Source organism: Mustela lutreola, chromosome 5 (genome assembly GCF_030435805.1).
Source record: "Mustela lutreola isolate mMusLut2 chromosome 5, mMusLut2.pri, whole genome shotgun sequence".
Lineage (NCBI taxonomy): Eukaryota > Metazoa > Chordata > Mammalia > Carnivora > Mustelidae > Mustela > Mustela lutreola.
The window spans coordinates 135,465,745-135,486,783 of NC_081294.1; the positions used below are offsets into that span (position 1 = coordinate 135,465,745).

General features: G+C 37.6%; 1 protein-coding gene across 8 annotated transcripts in view; it reads left to right on the top strand.

The window, feature by feature from the left end:
* The first annotated feature begins 294 nt into the window (after positions 1-294).
* The window catches only part of APC (APC regulator of WNT signaling pathway), a 134,682-nt gene continuing 113,937 nt past the window's right edge, over positions 295-21,039 (top strand). For 4 of the 8 annotated variants that reach the window (XM_059175661.1, XM_059175664.1, XM_059175667.1 and 1 more), the window contains exon 1: positions 498-635. Coding sequence is in view for 4 of the 8 variants with exons in the window: in XM_059175659.1 (XP_059031642.1) it covers positions 471-635 (165 nt within the window). In the remaining 4 variants the exon portion in view is untranslated. Of the gene's footprint in view, positions 636-21,039 lie in introns of all 8 variants that reach the window. The other 4 variants (XM_059175659.1, XM_059175663.1, XM_059175665.1 and 1 more) reach the window with 2 other exon arrangements.

Genomic DNA, 21,039 nt, shown 5'->3' on the forward strand with positions numbered 1-21,039 from the left:
ACTATAGGTGCTAGATAGGTGTTTGCTGAATAACTGTGGGTGTGTAGAAGGGTTTTATTAATTAAGCCGCTAACCAGTCAAAGAAAGGCCAGTAGGTCTGACGACTGAGAGTCTGCATCCCAAGTAGCAAGCCCGCGAGGGCCAGGACCGCGAATAACCAAGGGGTCTGAGAGCGCTGCGGCAAAGCGACTGCGCATTCCAGCCCCTCCTTGCGGGGCAGGAGGACGCCGGCGATCCCCACGCACGCATGCGCGCTGCATTCTTCCCGCCTCCAACAAGATGGCGGAGGCCAAGTAGCAAGGGGGCGGAGTGTGGCCGACGGAAACCCGGCCGCTGCTGGGGGGAGCTGCGGGCGAAGGCCCGGGAGCAGCGGGCCGAGGCTGGCACGATGCTGTTCCCGGGAGGCGTTGTTAGTTACTGCTGAGGAAGGTGGAGCACCGAGTTGCCTTCCCGGACCCCCGGCGCTCCCTATGTACGCCTCTCTGGGCTCGGGTCCGGTCGGCGTTTTGCCTGCTTCTGCACCACCCTCTCCTCTCCGGTCCTGGAGCTCCGGCAGCGGCAGCGGCTGTGTCCCGCAGGAGAGGAAGCGCCCAGGCGGCGTCCGTACTTCTGGCCGCGGGGCGAGCGTCTGGCAGGTGAGTGAAGCGCAAGCTTTGGTGTCTTTGCCTCGCCGTTGCTCCAGACCTTAGTGGTGCTCGGCCGGACTCTGCCGCTCTCTTGTCTCCACGTCCCACCCTCTCTCCGCCCTGTGCCCCCTTTCAGGCCTCCAGCTGGACCCTGGCTTTGCAAGCCCTCCATTCTCACATAGTGGGTGGGGGTCGCGACGCCTGCTGCCCTCAACACCTTTCCTGGTTCCTGGTGAAGCTTCATCCCTCCAAGCGGTCTCTCCTTTGCTTTAGGTGGGTGGGTCGTTGCCCCTCCTATTTTAGTCGCCTCCCGATCTTCCTGGTTTGGACCCTCTTGCTTCCTTTAAAAGTTTAATTGGGAAGAATACCCGGTAGCCTCGTATGCAGACTTACAAATAAAAAGCTTCACCTTGATGAGGGAATCAAGTCCCCAGGAAACGGGTGGTTGGAAGAGTTGGAGACTCCTTGGCCCATTGAACTGCAAAGTAGAGAATGGTGCCTGGGATGCAAATGATTGTTCATGGAAATTAATCTCTAACTATAGTAAATCTTCGGTCTCCGAACTTTTAAGGCGGGGGCTTACGTTTTCTAGATCTAGTGAAAGAATTGGGAAGTGTTCGTTTTAAAAAAGAAGGCTTGTGATTGTTAAGATATGTAATAGCACAGGAAAGGTTAAATGATTTATTCTTTTATTCAGTGTTCGCTCAAATTGACCAGCCAAGCTTTAGAAACCCGTATTGCACACGCTCTTTGTTTTATTTAGAAAGAACTAAAATGGAGAAAAGCTTTTTAAACTCAAAACCTCTCAAATTTCATGGATTCTCCTTTGTTTCTATTAACAGTCGCTATAGGACTTGGTATTTTCTGCAAAATTTAGGCTGTGCCAGTCTCAGTTCTCCCTCCTTCATTACTGGGGCAAGGGTACTCAGAATTAATGGTGTAAGAAACTGTCCTAAATAACCTGGTCTCTTGCCAGAGTTTATAAGGGCAAACTGCAGGATTGAAATGGTAGTGGAGGAAGTTGCCATGGCTGTTTTTCCCATATTTTCTGTCTTTCTGCAGCTATCTCAACTCTGTCCTTCTGTTTGGGCTTCATGCTGGGACTAGCTTCCCTCCTAGTAAAAAGATGGCTATCAGCAAGGTTCATGTGATAGCCTTTGTCATTTACTTCCAAAGGGAGAGAGAAGTAGTTGGATAATTTCTCAAGAATCCCAAAATTGTAAAAATGAGATTATAGATATAATTGATAGCTTCTCCTTTGAGATTGCAAATGGGTGGACTATTTTATTAACATTAAATTGAGTAGTATCATTTTGTAAAAGCTATGCTAGGTGCCCTCCCAAGTTATTAAACACAGACTATCCTTGCCGTATTGGAATTCTGTACTAACAATCTTTAATATGTGGGTTGTATAATTGGCCTGACAGATTTGTTTACTTTTCATTCTGCCTCATGACACATAATCTCTTTCCCTTTGCTGTAGACTTAGACCTCTTAATGAATTTCCTTCTTTAAAAAAATTTTTTTAATTTCTTAAATTTAGAGATAAAATTGTTTAGTTCAAAAAAATGGGAGATATTTTTATGTTTGATTCCTGTATGGGCTAGTTCATTCATTTGTTTTTAGCCTTCATTTTTCTACAATCTAGGGCTGTACGTTTTTAGAGGGGGTTATCTCAATTCTGTGCTTTTGGCTGAAGGTATAGTAGGACTGCTGAGCTCCAGGTAATGGCTCTCTACCTCTGGCAAAATAATTTGAAGGATTATGTCAAAACACATCTCTGATTACAAACTGTTATTAAAAATCTCTTACTCTTCCTCTCTTAGGGAATCTGTTTTCTCCTTCTCACTCACTGTCTTTATGAACCCCTCTTTGTCTCTCTGTTCATCTAACCCATTAGCCTACTGCTGACTTCATTTGCCTCTCTAAACCAGGATCTCACAGTCATCAGATTTTACTAATGATGCCCCAGCGTGCTTTCTTTTCTGTGGATATACCTTTCTAGTCCCCAATCCAGAATGAGCCTCATCACTAGCTCTTTCATTTTGACCCCTGAGCCCCTGAACGATACAAGAGACAAGTTGTGTGTGGATTTTGGTTGGTTTTTATACCAGTTGGTGCTCTGCTCTCTACTGGGTCTTTAGTGCTGATTGTGTTCCTTACTGTCTCATTTCTGAAGGTTTTTATAGCAAATAACTTGATCTCTTTTCCTGAGAAAAATGTCAGCTGTCTGAGGTATATTCTTTTCTATCCTCAGTATGATTTCCTTATTTACTCCTGTCTCAGAGGAAGAAATGCCCTTCCCCTTTTTCAAGAATAGGCCCCTCCAGATGTGTCACAATCATCCCTCCCTGTCTTTCTGTAGAACTGTCCGTTAGTCTCTCCCTCTCTCGAGTATACATATGCTTCTGTGTCAAGGCTGCCAAATACAGTGCTGAGTGCAACTCAGTGAGGCCAGTCTGAATTTTGAGCCTGCTGTGCCATTGTATTTTTATTCTTTAATTCCAGAAGTCTGGTGTAGTAGAAAAAACATTGACTTTTGAGTCAGATAAATCTGGGTTTGAAGTCTATTACAACCACTTAGTGGCTATGTGGCTGTGGGTAAGTTACTACTCTATTTTTTATCTATAAAACAGAATGTTAAACTTGCTTACAGAGTCATAATTGAAGGAGTTTAACACATGTTAAATGTCCACCCAAGTGTTTGGTACATTTTGGAGTTCCTAATAAATATTAATTATTCTTACTTTGCACTCTTTAGTCAGAGTGCTACTTTAAAAGTGCTACTTTAAAAGTCACCTATGACTTCCTAATCACCAATTCTAATGGTCTTTCCTCAGTTATCCTTGGTTCCTAAGATCATTTGCGAAATATACTATACAGGAATAAGATTATCTGATTTCTTGGTTCTTCTGCATTGTATGTCCTGATTCTCTTATGTCTCCGAAAATTTTTTCACATTTCCTGCACTACTTCCCTCAAAACATAGCAGTTCCTGCATTAGTTAAGATGCAAACTGAATTTAAAGGCAAAAAGAATGTATTGACTTATATAATTGGCATGTGCACAGATAGAATTGGTTTCAAGAATAGGCTTATGTCATCAGGGCTGAAGTTTCATTTTTCTGCTACTATGTCAACTTTGTCCTCCTGGTTGCGCTTTATGCTCAGACTGGCTTCCCTCCTAGTAAGAAAAAAGAAATGGCTATCAGCAATGTTCGTGTGATAGCCTTCTTTATTTCCAAAGGGAGAGAGAAGGATTCTCTTCTAGTCTTTTCCCAAAAGTCCTAACCTCTATTCTGATTGAACAAATGGAGAAGGTCTTGCTGCCAAGTCGGTCATAGTATCTTTGTCAAAAGGAGTGGAATTACTCTACTTGGCCTAACCAGTGGATGAACCTCATCTAAAATGACAGGAGGTAACCAATGTACTCAAGGATCTCTGTGCTTTTCACTGTGTTCTCTTGGTGGTTGTATCTTGTTTTTAATGATATAAATCGTCATTTTTGTGTGGATGCTTCTCCATTCTGCAACTTGACTTCCCACATTGCTTGCTATATATCTCTATCTTAGATGTGCTATAAGCTTACCTCATACCAAACAGAATCACATGAAATTTGATTTTAATGCACCTACCCTCACCTTGTGTGTTTACATTTGCATATGTGTATATGTTTCTCTTCCTTCTAGTTTCCCTTTTGTGAACCCCTTTCTCCCAGCCAGCCACTCTAATCCTGCAGTCATCTTGGTTCTCCCACTTTCAGCAGCTGTCAAATCTTGAATATATCTTATATTAGTTTGGCTTCAGGTTACATAACACTGACCAACAGTAAATAGTATTTCACATAAAAGGAAGCCCAGAGTTGGAGGATTGCTGGGCAGTCAGTGACAATGACCTTATATCAAGGGTTGAGGTGCTCTTCATCTTTATCCTTAGTGTGCTGATCTTTGCGCTTAGGTTCATCCTCCTACTGCTGCACATTCCTCTTTCTGCTCCAGACATCACAGTCTCACATAGCCACCAAAGATTGTAGGAAGTTTGCCCTCCAGTCTCTTGATTAGGCAAATAAACCTTTTACAGAAGCCCTATGTCAGATGTCATGCTGGCATGTTCATGTCCTACTATCAAGGGGGCTGGAAAAACCATTATCTGGCATTTCAGTGTAGGAGGAAGTTAGGTGAATGGCTAAGGGGAAGGCGACCAATAATATCAGTGACATGTCTCTACAGTATTTTGTGGAGAAGTAAGTTTAAATAAGTAAGAATTTTCCAATAGTAGGAGCAAACTTATAGCACCGCTTACCTCAACAGTTGATAATAAGCTATGCATAGGATTTTGGCCAAACACTGAGGTAGTCATAAATCACTGATTAAAATTGGATTATGTAAAATTAAATATTTCAGTGATACATCCCTGTTCTTCTAAGGTTGATGTTTTTCTTTACTTTTTTAAAAAATTAAATTCAAGGGGCACCTGGGTGGCTCAGTGGGTTAAAGCCTCTGCCTTCAGCTCAGGTCATGATCCCAGGGTCCTGGGATAGAGAGCCTTCTCTCTCTGCCTGCTTGTGATCTCTGTCTGTCAAATAAAGAAATAAAAATCTTTAAAAAAATTAAATTCAGGGCGCCTGGGTGGCTCAGTGGGTTAAGCCGCTGCCTTCGGCTCAGGTCATGATCTCAGGGTCCTGGGATCGAGTCCCGCATCGGGCTCTCTGCTCAGCAGGGAGCCTGCTTCCCCCTCTCTCTCTCTGCCTGCTTCTCTATCTACTTGTGATTTCTCTCTGTCAAATAAATAAATAAAATCTTTAAAAAAAAAAAATTAAATTCAATTAATTAACATATATTATTAGTTTCAGAGGTAGAGTTCAATTATACATCAGTCTTTATTTATTTATTTATTTGACAGAGAGAGAGAGAGAGAGAGAGAGAGACATTGAGAGAGGGAACACAAGCAGGGGGAGTGGTAGAGGGAGTAGCAGGCTCCCCACTGAGCAGGGATCCTGATGCGGGGCTCCATCCCAGGACCCTGGGATCATGACTCAAGCTGAAGGCAGAAGCTTAACGACTGAGCCACCCAGGCGCCCTAATTCATCAGTCTTATATAACACCCCGCACTTATTACATCACATGCCCTCTTTACTGTCCATCACCCAGTTACTCCTAAGGTTGATGTTAAGTACATTTATGTGTACCTCGTGGAACCACTGAGAGAAATGGGCACATATAAAACCATTAGAAAATAGATTTTTTTTTTCCCTTAGGCATTTGGAAAATATATAGGTACATTTTTGGTTGTCACAGTGGTTGTAAGGGCCTACTGAGAACTAGTGGGTAGAAATCCCATATACTAAAAGATTCATCCCTTCAAAAATGCCAGTGGTGGCCCTACACCTTGAAATAAGCAAGTGCTTTGCTTTTTGAAAGAATTCATAGACATTCATTTGTATTCTTATATTGCAAGTGACAGAAAACCAAATTCAGACTGCTTAAACAATAGAGGGAATGATTAGATCTTGTAGCTGAACTTTATCTGAGGCTTTATCTAGCCTGAAATCATCAAGGACTTGGCTCAGTTTCTCTGTGATCTGTTCAGCTCTGTCATTCCCCTTGTTTTGGTTTCATTCTGAGGCTAGCTTATCTCATGGTAGCAAATTACTGTAGCACTTTGAGACTTAAAACCCTCATTTCACATGTAAAGTAAACTGAAGAATACCTTCTGTTACTTGATTTTGTGAGTATTTGTTAAGTATCGTCACTACTAAAACTTTCCCTAAACATCTACCTGTAAAATGTCAGTTACTTCCCCTGTTGTGCTACAATTTTATAATCTATATTTTTATCTCTAGTATATGTTATATTCGGTAAGTATTATTTTTATATGTCTCAAGGCATTACCTTGTCTTAATTATTTTTGTATTCTTAATGTCTGGGATCATGACCTAAGCCAAAGGCAGAGGCTTTAACGCACTGAGCCACCCAGGTGCCCCAGGATACTACTTTACATAGATTGGTGAGGAAAGGGCTTTTTGAGAGGCCCCTTGAACTGAGAGACCTGAAGGAAGTGATGGGAGTAAGCTACAGAGCTATCTGAGGGAAAATGTTCAGGGAGAAGGAGCAGTGTCTTCTGAAATGGAAGTGTTTTGGCATGTTGGAAGAACCAACAGGGAGGCTAATGTGGCTGACTCAGAGTGAGTGAAGGGGAGAGTGGTTAAGACAGTTGGTAGGATAGGCAGAGGCTAGATCAAATAGGGCATTGAAAGTCATTTAAAGATTCCATTTTACTCTGAGTGAAATGGAAATCATTATAGTGTTTCAAGCATGGGAATATCCAGATTTGAGTTGGTTTTTGTTTTTTTTGTTTTGTTTTGTTTTGTTTTAGAGGATTATTTCAACTTGTATTGAAAATTAAAGACAAGAGTGGAAGAAGGAAAACCAGTCAGGAAAAATCTTATAATAATCTGGGTTGAAAATGTGCTGCTTGGAGAAGGTAGTAGTGATTGGGGAGCAAAGAAGTTGTCAGCTTTGTGATATACTCAGGAAGTAGAAAGGCACCTGACTGGCTCAGTCAGGTCATGATCTCAGTTTCATGAGATCAAACCCCATGTCGTGCTCCACACTCAGCCTGGAGTCTACTTGAGATTCTATCTCTATGCCCCTCCCTCACTCGCACTCTCCCTCGCTCTCTCTCTCAAAATAAAAAAATAAAACCTTTAAAGAACAAAAGTAGAATAATTAGGATTTACTGATGGATTAGACGTGGAGTATGAGGGAAAGAAGTAAAGGATGACTCCCAAGTTTTTCAACATGAGCAACTGGATGAAAAGTGGCACATTTTACTGAGATGGGCTGTTGGGTAGGGGGTAGGTGGAAAACAGGTTTAGAGTTGTAAATCAGGAGTTTTGTTTTGGATGTGGCTATGTTTGAGATTCCTATAAAATATTCAAGACTTTGAATAGGCATATCTATTAGGAGTTCAAGGGAGAGGTGAAGCTGGAGGTTTATGTTTGAAAGTTATCAGTGTACAGATGGTATTTAGGGCTCTGGGACCAGATGAGATCATCTGAGGAGTGAGAATAAGATTCGTGAAACATCTTGATATTAAAAATCATTTCTTATATTAAAGGTTGGGAGCCACCATGTTAGATAGTAGTTACAGCATTCAGAATATGGCGAGGATAATAAGTAATTCTTTGAGAAAGAAGTGGGACTCAACCCGGGCTTCAAAAAATAGAAAAGTCCTTTTCCTTCTCATTTGAAGCACAGTGCCTACCTTGTGGTGAGCGTTCTACAGGTGCTGGTAAATGGACAAAAAGCACTTAGGCTGGGGAGCAGCCTGAGCAGAAGTTTGGCAAGAGGGAAAACTAGAATGTTTTAAAAGAACATCAGAGAACTAGAGGGAAAAAGTTTGTGCTGACAAGTAGTGAAAAGTAGGATTGGGTTAGTCTATTAAAAGCTTTAAATTGTAAAATGACAGTTATGTTTAACTCTGTAACTTAAATTATAGTTTTCAGTTCTGTTTCTGTTGTTTGCACAGTGCCTGGCCTCAAATAGATGCTCAGAAAGTATTGAATAAGTGAATGTGGAATTCCCAAGATGTAAGATTTACCTCTACTCTATTCTTTTCCTCTCATTAAAATGTAGTGGGATGCAAACTATGTTAAGTCATATAGGGATGATCTTACATTTGCTTCAGTTTATTATTATTTCTAATGCTAAGCATTAAACACATCTATACTTTATGATTGATAACAGATTACTTAAGACATACCTCAAAACTGGCTCATAAAATACCAGAATATTGGCAGAACTGAGGTTGAAAATGGTTGCACCAGAAAGTGAGGAGCCATAATAATCTTTTGTTCAGAGACTGACAGTTATTTTGCTTTTACAAATAAATTTATTTATGACAAAACTTATGTCATAAATAAATTTATTTATGTCAAAGCAGAAATGACTGCCTGAAGCTTGTTTATAGATCATTTTCTCTTTTAGCTGTTAGGAGCAAACTGGTTTAGAATTTTAGCCAGAAAACTGGAGATGAAATATCTTTGGAGATTGAATTTTTATTATTTTTATGGTTATATGATTTACAACACTTAAGTATAATTATAAATTATTATAAATAATTAGCAAATTATAGACTTATATAGTTTAACCATTAGAAAATAGTTTACCTGAATAAAATCATAGTGAGATAAAAATTGAGATTTTAATTATATTTTGAAGTAATTAAAATAAGATACATAGGTTTGTGATTATTTTCTTCAGTTCTTATATACCCCATTATTAAAGCTTTATATAGTCATTATAGGAAATTCAAGAAATAAAATAAGAAGTACAGATAATATGCAAAAGCTCATCATATAAAAAAACCAGTATAGCTTTTGTCTACCCCAACCCCTCTCTCCCTCTGTCTCATTTTGTCTTTTTTCCGTGCCTAAGACATATCCCCCGTTGTAGTATACATGTTTGTGTGTGTATATTTCTAATTTTAAAAAGCATTAGGTTATATACATTTCTTAGACTCCTTTGTAAATCTTATTTTTATTGACTGTATAATAATCCCATTAAAGGAATTATTTTTCTTTTTTAAAAAATTTATTTATTTAGATTTTATTTATTTGACAGAGATCACAAGTAGGCAGAGAGGCAGGCAGAGAGAGAGGAGGAAGCAAGCTCCCTGGTGAGCAGAAAGCCCGATGCAGGGCTCGATCCCAGGACCCTGAGATCATGACCTGGGCTGAAGGCAGAAGCTTTAACCCACTGAGCCATCCAGGCACCCCAAGAATTATTTTTCTTAACTACTCCCTGTAGTTGGTTATTTAGTTGTTTTCCATTTTATTTTCATGTGGGATGAACATCTTAGCATGTTATGGATTTCTTTTTATCTTGGCCTTTTTCCTTAAGATGGGTTCATAGATAATGAAGTCACTGGATGATAGACTATAACATCTTTAAGGTTAATAATTCATGTTGCCAGATAGGCCCAATAAATATTAATTGGTTTGAAATTAATCATAATGGGGGGAAAATTAGGACCTACAGAGTTGCTGAGCTTTAGTGTTAGTCTTAATCAACCTTTTGTTCATCTCCAAGTATTTCTTTTTTTCTATAACACATATTCTAGATTGTACATAAAATGTACAATATGTTATTGTAAACACATGAATTTATTACCCAGGTCAAGAAATAGAATGCTGCATCATCCCAGGGCTGCCCTTCCTGTCTTGTTCCTGATCTCAAAGAGAAAGCTTTTAACATTTCACTCCCAAGTACGTTTGCTGAAGGTTTGTTTTCTGTTTTGTTTTTTGTTAAAACCTTTAATACATTAAAGAAGTTCCCTGCTCAAAGTCAATCTACAGAAATCTGCTGTATTTCTTTGTACCATAATGAAGCAGCAGAAAGAGAAATTAGGAAAACCATCCTATTTACAATGGCTCCAAAAATAGTAAGACACCTAGAAGTAAACCTAACCAAAGAGGTAAAAGACCTGTATTCTGAAAACTATAAAACTCTGAATAAAGGAGTTGAAGACAACACAAAGAAATGGAAAGACATTTCACGCTTATGGATTGGAAAAACAAGTATTGTTAAAATGTCTCTACTACCCAAAGCAGTCTACGCATTTAATGCAATCCCTATCCAAATACCAATGGCATTTTTCACAGAAATGGAACAAACAATCCTAAAATTTGTGTGGAACCACAAAAGACTTGAATAGCCAAAGCAGTCTTATAAAGCAAACGCAAAGCTGGAGGCGTCACAATTCCAGACATCAAGTTATATTACAAAGCTATAGCAATCAAAACAGTATGATATTGGCACAAAAGTAGACATGTAGATTTATGGAGCAGAGTAGAAAATCCAGAAATAAACCCACAATTGTGTGGTCAATTAATCTTCAACAAAGCAGAAAAGACTGTGCAATGGGAAAAAGACAGTCTCTCCAACAAATGGTGTTGGGAAAATTGGACAGCCACATGCAGAAGAAGGAAACTGGACCATTTCCTTACATTACCCACAAAAATAGACTCAAAATGGATGAAAGATCTAAATATGAGACCATAAAAATTATGAAACCATAAAAATCCTAGAAGACAGCACAGGCAGTAATTTCTCTGACACTGGGTGCAGCAACTTTTTTTCTAGATAGGTCCCCTTGCCTCAAAAGCAAAAGTAAACTGTTGGGACTCCATCAAAATAAAAAGCTTCTGCACAGCAAAGGAAATAATCAACAAAACTAAAAAGCAGCCTACTGAATGGGAGAAGATACTTGCAAATGACATGTCTGGTAGAGGGTTAGTATCTGAAATATATAAAGAACTTGCACAACTCAACACCCAAAACCCAATAATACAATGGAAAAAATGGGCAGAAGATATAAACAGACATTTCTTCAAAGAAGACATACAAATGAGCGACAGATACTTGATAAAATGCTCATTATCGGTTACCATCAGGGAAATGCAAATCAAAACTTAACACCTGTCAGAATGGCTAAACTCAAGAACATAAGAAACAACAGGTGTTGGTGAGTTGTGGAGAAAAAGGAACCCTTGTGCACTGTTGGTAGGAATGCAGACTGATGCAGTCAGTGGAAAACAGTATGGAGTTTCCTCAAAAAGTTAAAAATAGAGAACTACCTTACAATCCAGCGGTCACACTACTGGGTATTTACCCAAAGAATACTAAAACAAATTCAAAGGGATATATGCACACTTATGTTCATTGCAGCATTATTTACAATAGCCAAGATATGGAAGCAGCCCAAGTATCCCTCCATTGATGAAAGGTTCAAGAAGTGGGGTGTGTGTGTGTATGTGTGTGTGTATGAATGATGAACTATTATTCAGCCATTAAAAAGAATTAAATCTTGCCACTTGTAATGACATGGATGGAGCTAGAGTATAATGCTAAGCAAAATAAGTCTGAGAAAGACAAGTACCATATGATTTCACTCATATGTAGAAATTAAGAAACAAAACAAATGAGCAAAGGGAGAACAGAGAGACAAACCACGAAACAGACTCTTGATATAGAGAACAAACTGAGAGGAAGTGGGTGGGAGGTTGAGTGAAAAATTGCTGGGGATTAAAGAGTGCGCTCGTCATAATGAGCACCAGGTAATTAAAATAAAAACTAAAAAAAAAAGTTCCCCGCTGTATCTTATTTACTAACAATTTTGTGTTTTGTTCTCTTTGAATTTAATGCTTTCCTTTTTTTTTTTTACGACTTTTCATTGCCATATGAATTTTCTTTTACTGTGTTAATATGTTGTATTTTATTTAACTGTTAAACCTAATCTGATTTCTGGGATATATCTAATTTGGTTTTAGTGTATTATCTTCTAAAATTATTCCTGGGTTCAGTTTATTAATATTTTACCCAGCAGTTTGTTTTGCATCAGTGTTCATAAATGAGGTGGCCTATATTGTTCTTGTCAAGAAATCAATGTTATGCTAGTTTCATAAGGTAAACTGACCCTTATTTTCTGTTCTGGAAAAGTTTGTGTATGATTAGAATTTCTGTTCCTCAAATTTTTGCTGCAGTCTGGCAGGGAAGCCATCTGCTTTGGGAATTTTTTTTTTTTTTTTTTTTTTTTGTGGAAAGGCTTTTAATTAATTGGATTTCTCCTTCCTAAGCCTATTCAGGTTTTCTGTCTCTTAATTATTTTGGTAATTTTTCCTCTAAGAGCTTGTCTGTCTCATCCACACTTTTTAATTTACCTTCACCAAATTATATACTATTGGCTTCAGGAAAGAATTCCCTTCTTATCTCTGATACAGGTTATAAGAACCTTCTCTTTTTCCTTTATCAGTCTCAGCAGAGATTTTGTAGTCTTTCAAAAGAACTAAATTTTTGAATCTTGCTGATCCTTTTTATTGCATGTTTGTGTTTTAGTGTGCTGATTTCTGCTTTATTTCTTCTGTTTTTTGGGTGTTAATTTTTTACAGTTTTTTTTGTTAATTTCTTATAGTTCTCTACTTTTCAGCATTTCTTCCCTTTAATTGCATGCATTTAAGGCCAAATATTTCCTCTTAAGCACTGTTTTAGCTAGTTATATTACTCAAGTTATGATATATAGTATTTTTATAATTCACTTAAAATGTTTTCTAATTTTTATTGATATAAAATGTTGACTTTTGGATTAATTAGAAGTATTATATTTCTTAATTTCTAAACACGTGGAGATATTCTAGTTATTTTTTAATTTGTTTTTGATTTCTAACAACTGTACAAGATAATTAGAGAATACATTCTGTTTCAAGGGTCTGTTATTTCACACTTTTAAAACTTGAGATCTGCATAATGGCCCAGTATATTGTCTTTTTCCTCTACAGTTGAGTGCAGTGTTCCAGATGTTTTCATTGCGTCACGTTTGTTAATCTTGTATTTCATATCTTTAGCATCATTAATGATCTTTTTTTTTTTTTTTTGCTTGTCTCAATTATAAAGAAGGGTATGTTAAAATATCCCTTTCTGATTGTGGATTTTATTTTATTTCCTCTTGTAGTTCTCTCAGTTTTTGTTTAATGTATTTGATGCTGTGCTAGTAGATGCATGGAATTGCATAGTAATCATATCTCCTTAGTGACTTACTATTATGAAGTGTTCCTCATTTATTCGGGTAGTGTTTTTTTGGTTTTTGTTTTTTTGTTTTTGTTTGAATTAAAGTTTAGTTTGTCCGAGATTGCTATAACAACACCAGCTTTTTCTTCATTATTCCTTTTATGGTATATCGTTTTCTATTCTTCTATGTCCAGCCTTTTTGCATTCTTCTTTTTGGTGTGTCTCTTATATGACAAGGTTGGATTTAACTCTCCCATCTTACTGTGTACTTTACCTTTGCTCTGTTTATTAGTTCCCTTTTCCTGTCTTTCTTGCCATTTAGACAAGTTGACTGTTCATTTCAGATTTTTTTTCTTACTATTTGGAAGTTAACAATCTTTTTTGCCTCTTTTACTAGTTACTAGAATTTTTATTTGGTTCTTTTTCGTATCTTCTGTGTTACTTTGTATAGTTTTCAGTTGCATGCAAAAATAGTTAAGCTTGACTTTTATCCCCTTGAATGTAGTATTTTTCAGTCTGTGTCTTATAATTCCAACATGTCAACTCTCTGTAGGTCTGATTCTATTGTCTGTTGCAGAAATAATTTGATGTATAAGATGAAGTTAATTTTTCTCTAGAGAAGTTTTCATTTGCCATTGCCAAGTGCCTTGGAGTGTGAGACTACCTTAATCCAATTTCAAATCTTTAACTTTTCTGGGCCACCTTCTGGTTCCTTCTTTCTTGTCTTAGGATGCCTCCCTGTGGAGTCCAAGCCCAAAGACAGTGGTATTTTTATTACAGTCTTTACCATTGGTGGGTCCCAGATTCTGATCTTTGTTCCCCAGTCCTGGAAGTCAGACACATATCAGAGTTCAGACTCTTAAATATTTTTGTTGACAAACCCATGGAAGACAAAAGTTGAGCTCACCTTTCTGGGTTTCAACTTTTGGTGGATTTGGGCTGGTTATTCATTCTTTACTATGTTGGTAGTTATTTGATGCTTTTAAGATGATAATTATAATTTTAATATTTCGTCTGGCTTTTTATTTTTTTATTTTTAAAGATTTTTTATTCATTTGACAGAGAGAGATCACAAGTAGGCAAAGAGGCAGGCAGAGAGAGAGGAGGAGTGCCCGATGCGGGACTCGATCCCAGGACCCTGGATCATGACCTGAGCCGAAGGCAGAGGCTTTAACCCACTGAGCCACCCAGGCGCCCCTCGTCTGGCTTTTTAAATTGACTTCAAAGGGATAACTGTTTGAATTGCGTAGTCTGCTATTCCCACAATCAGAAGTCCAAATATTTCTTTGACTAACTTGTTCAAGGAGGACTTGACATTTCTACAGTAGTCATTTCTTTGTGTTCAGGCCCTTTTTATGTTACAAATGAGATATCTGGAAAGGGTAGACATTAAAGTATGGTTGCCTTTTAATACTTTAGCATTGTTTATCATATCATTCCATTACTTTGCAAAGCCTCAAGGGAAGGAGGCAGAGGATATTTTCTTTGGCTGGAGAAGTCAGAAATGTGTAACAAGGTAGTACATTGGGATAAGTATTGTCCTTTCCATGAGTGAAGAGATAAAATGAGAACATTTTTTTGAAGCGGACATATATGAAGAGGGAAGGAGAATGCACTGAGCTGAGGCAGGACTGCAAACATTTGTCCTTTAGTATTTTTGTTGGAAGTAGGGTTCATTTCCAGTAATTGTGACAGCTTTCTTTATGCCATATGGTTGTTGTGATTTCTACTTTTATTTTTCTACATATTTTTGGTGTATCTCAGGGACTGAATGTGATTTTTGAACCTTTGAACCCACATGTTTTAGAAGTATTATATGTATAATTTGCATTTGATTTCAGAAATTGAATCGATTGACTAAGTTAAACACACAAGTTAGAAATTTTACTAGGCAAACTAAACTGTAGTAGTCTTTGGAAGTTGACATTCTGTGGTTGGAGGGGTGTTGAAAATTTTGTGTAACATACCAATATATTTTTATTTTAAAGACATTTAACCTGATATTAACCACAGCTGTTCCCATGAAATGCCGTCTGTCACTTTGTGATTACTTAATAACAAAATATAAAAGCAGTTCTTTTTTAAGGAAACCTAGAATTCTTGTATTTGTTTACATGATTCTTTTTTCTCTCTGCTAAAAGAAAATACTAAGTTTCTTGTTAATTATAGTTCCCTTCACTTCCCTGCTATGTCAGATTTAAACAGCTTCCTTGTTTTAAGATTTGCTCACTTCCCTTAAGTGAACTGAAGAATGAAGTGACAAGAGAGTTTTAGAACTGGAAGAGATCTAGACAGAGAGTCTTTCATGTGACCTCTGTTCCTGCCCCTCTCCCATTTTAAACATATTAAAACAGAGGCCCAAGGAAATCTGGGTGACTTGATTAGGGTTCCCTAAAGTTATACTGACTTATACTGATATATCTGTATCTCTTCCTCTTTATAGTTAGTTTCTTTCTTTCTTTCTTTCTTTCTTTCTTTCTTTCTTTATTTTTAATATATTTTTTTAAAGATTTTATTTGTTTGACAGACAGAGATCACAAGTAGGCAGAGAGGCAGGCAGAGAGAGAGAGAGGAGGAAGCAGGCTCCCTGCCAAGCATAGAGCCCGATGTGGGGCTCGATCCCAGGACCCTGGGATCATGACCCGAGCCGAAGGCAGAGGCTTTAGGTCAGAGAGAGAAGCAGACTCCCCATGGAGCTGGGAGTCCGATGTGGGACTCGATCCCAGGACTCCAGGATCATGACCTGAGCCGAAGGCAGTCGTCCAACCAACTGAGCCACCCAGGCATCCCCTCTTTATAGTTTCTTGAGGTTCTTTTCAACCATATGATACTATAGCTCTACCAGACACAGCTAAGATGATGATTTATCACCAAATATTAAGATCTGATAAAATATTAATGCATCTTGAATATCTATATACTTACTACAAATACAACTGATTTTATACTTTCTAAATTTAATTTGTGGAGTCTGGTGTCTAATTCCTTAGTTTACTGGCTATGACTAAATTCAGATATGAATTGGTCTCAGCCATTCAGTCTTAATATTTGTTAATGTCTGTGCTGTTCCTAAATTGGACTTTCATATATGTTTTCCTCAAGATTTTTATTTCAATAATATAAAAAAACAGCTCTTATGTTAGAGTAAGTACCTCCAGACAATGATGAAAGATACCATTCTACCATAATATTTAACATACTTAGCAGTGTGCTTATTAACTTGCTTCCAAAATCTTGCAGTGCTTCCACGTGACTATAACACACATTTCCCCTATTATATTCTTTTATGTTCATTAGAGTTGATTTTATTGCATCTATTTAATTAGGCCTATGACATTCTACTCTTCTTATTCTAGTCTTTCTTTAATTTCTTGTCTTTTTCTTTGTTATAGTTTCATTTCAGAAACTCTTATCTTTTCTGATATTTCATTAGTATTTCTTTGATGGCTCCTTAATTCTAACACAAAAGTTCTTCCCCTGTTTTCTCTAACATCAGTTTACACATTAGCATCACTGAAAGGTGATACTAGCTATCAGTTAAGGTAATAAACTTGGAAAAAAAGGTAACACTGGACAAAACCTACAAACGTATTTTAATTATTGTGCTCATTTGTTTGAACACTCATATCACATATATCCTAATGAATTAAAGAGTGGCCTGAGTTGAAACAAGTTGCACATTTTCACAGGAAGTTAATGCTTACTCAAAAAACACTAAGAAAAATCTGTTCTGTTATACCAATATAATGTATTATGCCAGCTTTAAAATCCAGTTATTGCTTCACTTTCATACAGAATGTATATACTGTCTTTTGGAGGTATGTGTTGGTAGGATTTTCTCCCCTACAACTTAATGATATTTTATGATGAGTTACCACATGCTATGATTTTATATTAGTTTATATTGTACTAATGAGATTTTTTATTTAGTGTAGAATTAGGTCTTTGACAAAAGTTTAGTATCTCAATTCAGATAACTGCCTGCTAATTAAATATTATTATTAGCACCATGAAGTCGGACTTAAACCGTGACAATTTTCTTGCCAAAATATTAAATGTAAGGAACAGAAAAGAGTAACTGAATGGAGGAAAAAAAAGAGTTCTCATTTTCTGTGACCACTGTTTGGTAGACTGCCTCAAAAAGCAGATTATTATGGGGGAGAGGGGTAATTCTGTTCCTAATGTATCTCACTGTTACTGAGTTGTGAATTAAAATCTTTCATTTGTTTTTATTGGATGTTGATGAAGTTGTTGAAGACCCTCTGTAAACCTAGTAGTGGAGGCTTCTGGTTTTATTGTGTTACCTATGTTCATCATTTAATTACCCTAATTTATTTAGGGTATTTTACATGATTTTTACCTAGCACATATATCCTCATTATATTTGTCCAATTTTTATTGAAATTAAGGCCCAACCAGTGGTATAGGACAATATTTCTCTGTTAAACAGATTTCTAAATCAGAAATAACTGACTTTGGTTCAGTGGAGAATGAAACCTAGAGTCAAATATTTGGCACTGTCTTTAGCTAGATAAGGACAGATCACTTAACCTTCTTGTAATTTAGCTTACGTGTCTACAAAATGAGGGCATTCTATGTTTTAACTGTGTTTTTGTTCCAAATATTTTTCTGAAGTGGTATGAGGAGCAACCATCTCAGGCAGCTTTTAAAGCTGATCTACATGTGAAATTTTAAAAATCATATGGTGTTTTTATGTTGTCAAAGCCAGATTGTTTCTTGTCATATCATTTTGGTTGTTTCCAGAGTCGTAAAAAGGCAACTTGCTTCTAGGCCTCAAACTTAAATGTAGGCACTATTAACATACCCAGATAATATCTTACTTAGCAGACTTTGAAAGAAAGGTAATGGGCATGGTTTTGAATAAATACTAAAGTTCTTTCAGGTGTCTCTCATTTTAAACAAAAAATATAGCTTTGTTAGAAAAAGAGACTTTTTATTATCTTTGAGCAGTATTATCTTGGAGTAGATATTACATGCATATAGCACACATTTTATTTTATTAAGATTATTTATTTATTTATTTCACAGAGATCACAAGTAGGCAGAGAGGCAGGCAGAGAGAGAGAGGAGGAAGCAGGCTCCCAATGCGGAGCTAGATTGCAGGACCCTGAGACCATGATCTGAGCTGAAGGCAGAGGCTTAACCACTGAGCCACCCAGGCGCCCCTATAGCACACATTTTAAAAAGTGCAAGAGAGTGTGTAGGAAATGAAAATAAATCTTGCCCTGTCCTCCAGCTGCCTGCATCCTCTCTGCAGAGGCAAACGCCATTAACATTTTTTGTTTAGTCTTTCAGATTATAGTCCACAGAAACCCATAATTTCACAAACACTATCTGTGGATGTTCTTTAAGAAGACAAATACATATGCTAATATGGTAGAGTGATTTCTGTTTTTATCAAAAATTAACATTCTGGAACATAATATACTTAAGAATTTTAAATCATAATAACTCTTATTTGAGCTCCAGAAGGATTTTTTACTTTAAAAATACTTTTAAGGTACTTTTAAAAGGTACTTTAAAGCTACTTTTTTACTTTAAAAGCAGATACTTTAAGAGGATAAACAACTTTCTTTTAAAATCTGATTACCTGATATTTCAGTTTGAAAATCCTGCTGGTTTAGAGTTTAACAACAGTGGTTCCAAGTTTAAAAGTGAATTTGGGAAAATCTGAGTAGAGTAGCTCATTTGCTAACCACACAGAAAGGTGGTTGTTGGGAATTTCCATTGTGGATTACAATTAGATGAGAGAATCTGTATATTCTGCTTATTCCCTCTCCACGTGAGCAACATTTGTTGACTTTACTGGGGCTAGAGGATCTGTTTCCAAGGTCACTCACTCATTTGGCTGACAAGTTGGTGCTGCTTTGGGCCCCAGGTTGGCCTTTCCATAGGGTTACCTGAGTATCCTCATAGCATGATGGCTGGCTTCAAAGTGAGCAGTCCAGGAGATGAGGTGGAAGCTGCAATGTCTTTTGTGACCTAGCTTTAGAAATCACTTCTACCGTATCTTATTCATGTATAGGTCAGATCTATTAAGCATGGGACGGCATGTTCCAAAGGCTTGAAGACCAGCATTTTAAAGATTATTGGGGATAATTTTGGAACAGATTGAAGTACTTCCCAACCATAACACCTCACCCCCATTTAAATAAGGATTGGATCAGCACTCTTACATTTGATGTTTGTGGTAATCTCAAGATGAATTTATACAAAAGAGGCTAAGGCTTTCAGAATGCTGTACGCTTTTCTATTATTTATGTGCTGTTCAGGAAAATATGTTTGTTTGCCAAGTTTTTTGCAGTGATTTATTTTTTATTAAGTTTGATGTTTGATAAGAAGGAAAATCACGTAAAATGGGACTATCTAAAGATACTAACACTAGCTTCCTCTTAGAAATTATAGGATATATCCTTTACCTTTAACATATTGCTGAAATCTTTGCTACACCATCTATAGATGTAAGTGCTTTCATCTAGCCTTTGAATCCAGGTGTTGTCTGGAAATTGGAGTGGATATAGGGCATCTTGCACTCATAAAATAATGAAGTCTGACTATAAAATGCAGAAATTTAAGGTTTTGGCATATTTATACCACTGGAATGGTATGGAAGAGTAAGGCTGCTACTGTAAGATATAACAGAATAAAATGTGCCTGTGTGTAATGTTAGAGGAGTGAGAATTTGAAGATTTAAGTGTGGCGGGATGGGGGCAGCGGATGGGTGGCAGGGAGATTTGTGGATCAAGTGTCTGTTTAGTTTATATATCTCAGATGGGCGCCTGGGTGGCTCAGTTGGTTAATAAGCATCTGCCTTCAGCTCAGGTCACGATCAGATGGGCGCCTGGGTGGCTCAGTTGGTTAATAAGCATCTGCCTTCAGCTCAGGTCACGATCCCATGGTCCTGGGATCAAGCCCAATGTTGGGCTCCCTGCTCAGTGGGGAATCTGCCTCTTCCTCTCCTCTGCCCCTCCCCTGCTTGTGAGTTCATGTGTGCTCTCTCTTTTATGAATAAATAAGTAAAATCTTTAAAAAAAAAAAGTCTCAGACATCCAAATGACATATGAGATAGTTGGATATTCAGAGAAGAGGATTAGGATAGGGTTATAAATTTGAGATTTAGCATCATATGGATGTTGCCTAAAACATTGGGACGAGGTGAGAAAACAGCAAAGAGAAAGTAGCCCTAAAATACTTGCTGAGGCATTCCATTTTTTAGAAGACTAGTGAAAAGCAGAACCATTAAAGGAAATTAGAGGAAGGAGAAGCAGGAGAATGTCATACAGGCCAGAAGACATTATTTCAGGTAGAAGAGAGAGATCAAGTTTGTCTCCTGTTACTAAGAGATCATACTAACAGTGGATTTTGGCTATATGGTGGTCATTGGTGACCTTGACACTTGAGCTTCAGGAAATTTTTTAAGATTAGGGAGGGTTAAAGAGTGAATTAGAGTGAGAATATAGAGACAGGAAATGACGGTCACTACAAGTTTCTCTGTGAGTAGAACAGAAAAAGGGGCCATATCCAGTGTATGTGTGGTGGACTAAGGTCAAGAGAGGGGTTTTAAAGATAAGTGATACTAGAGCATGTTTGTGTGTTCAATAGAATGATCAAGTAGAAGAGGAGAAACTGGTCATGCAGGAGAGAGAGGGGTTACTCAAAGGCGACTTCTTGGAAACACAAGAGTAGTTGGAATCCATTGCCCAAGTGAGGGTATTGGTCTTTGATAGAAACAGGAGTGCTTTATCCATTTTAATAGGAGGGAAACAGTGTAGACTTGGTAGGAAAATATGAGAGAATTTCTCTCTAATGGAGTGAAGTAGGTCTTCA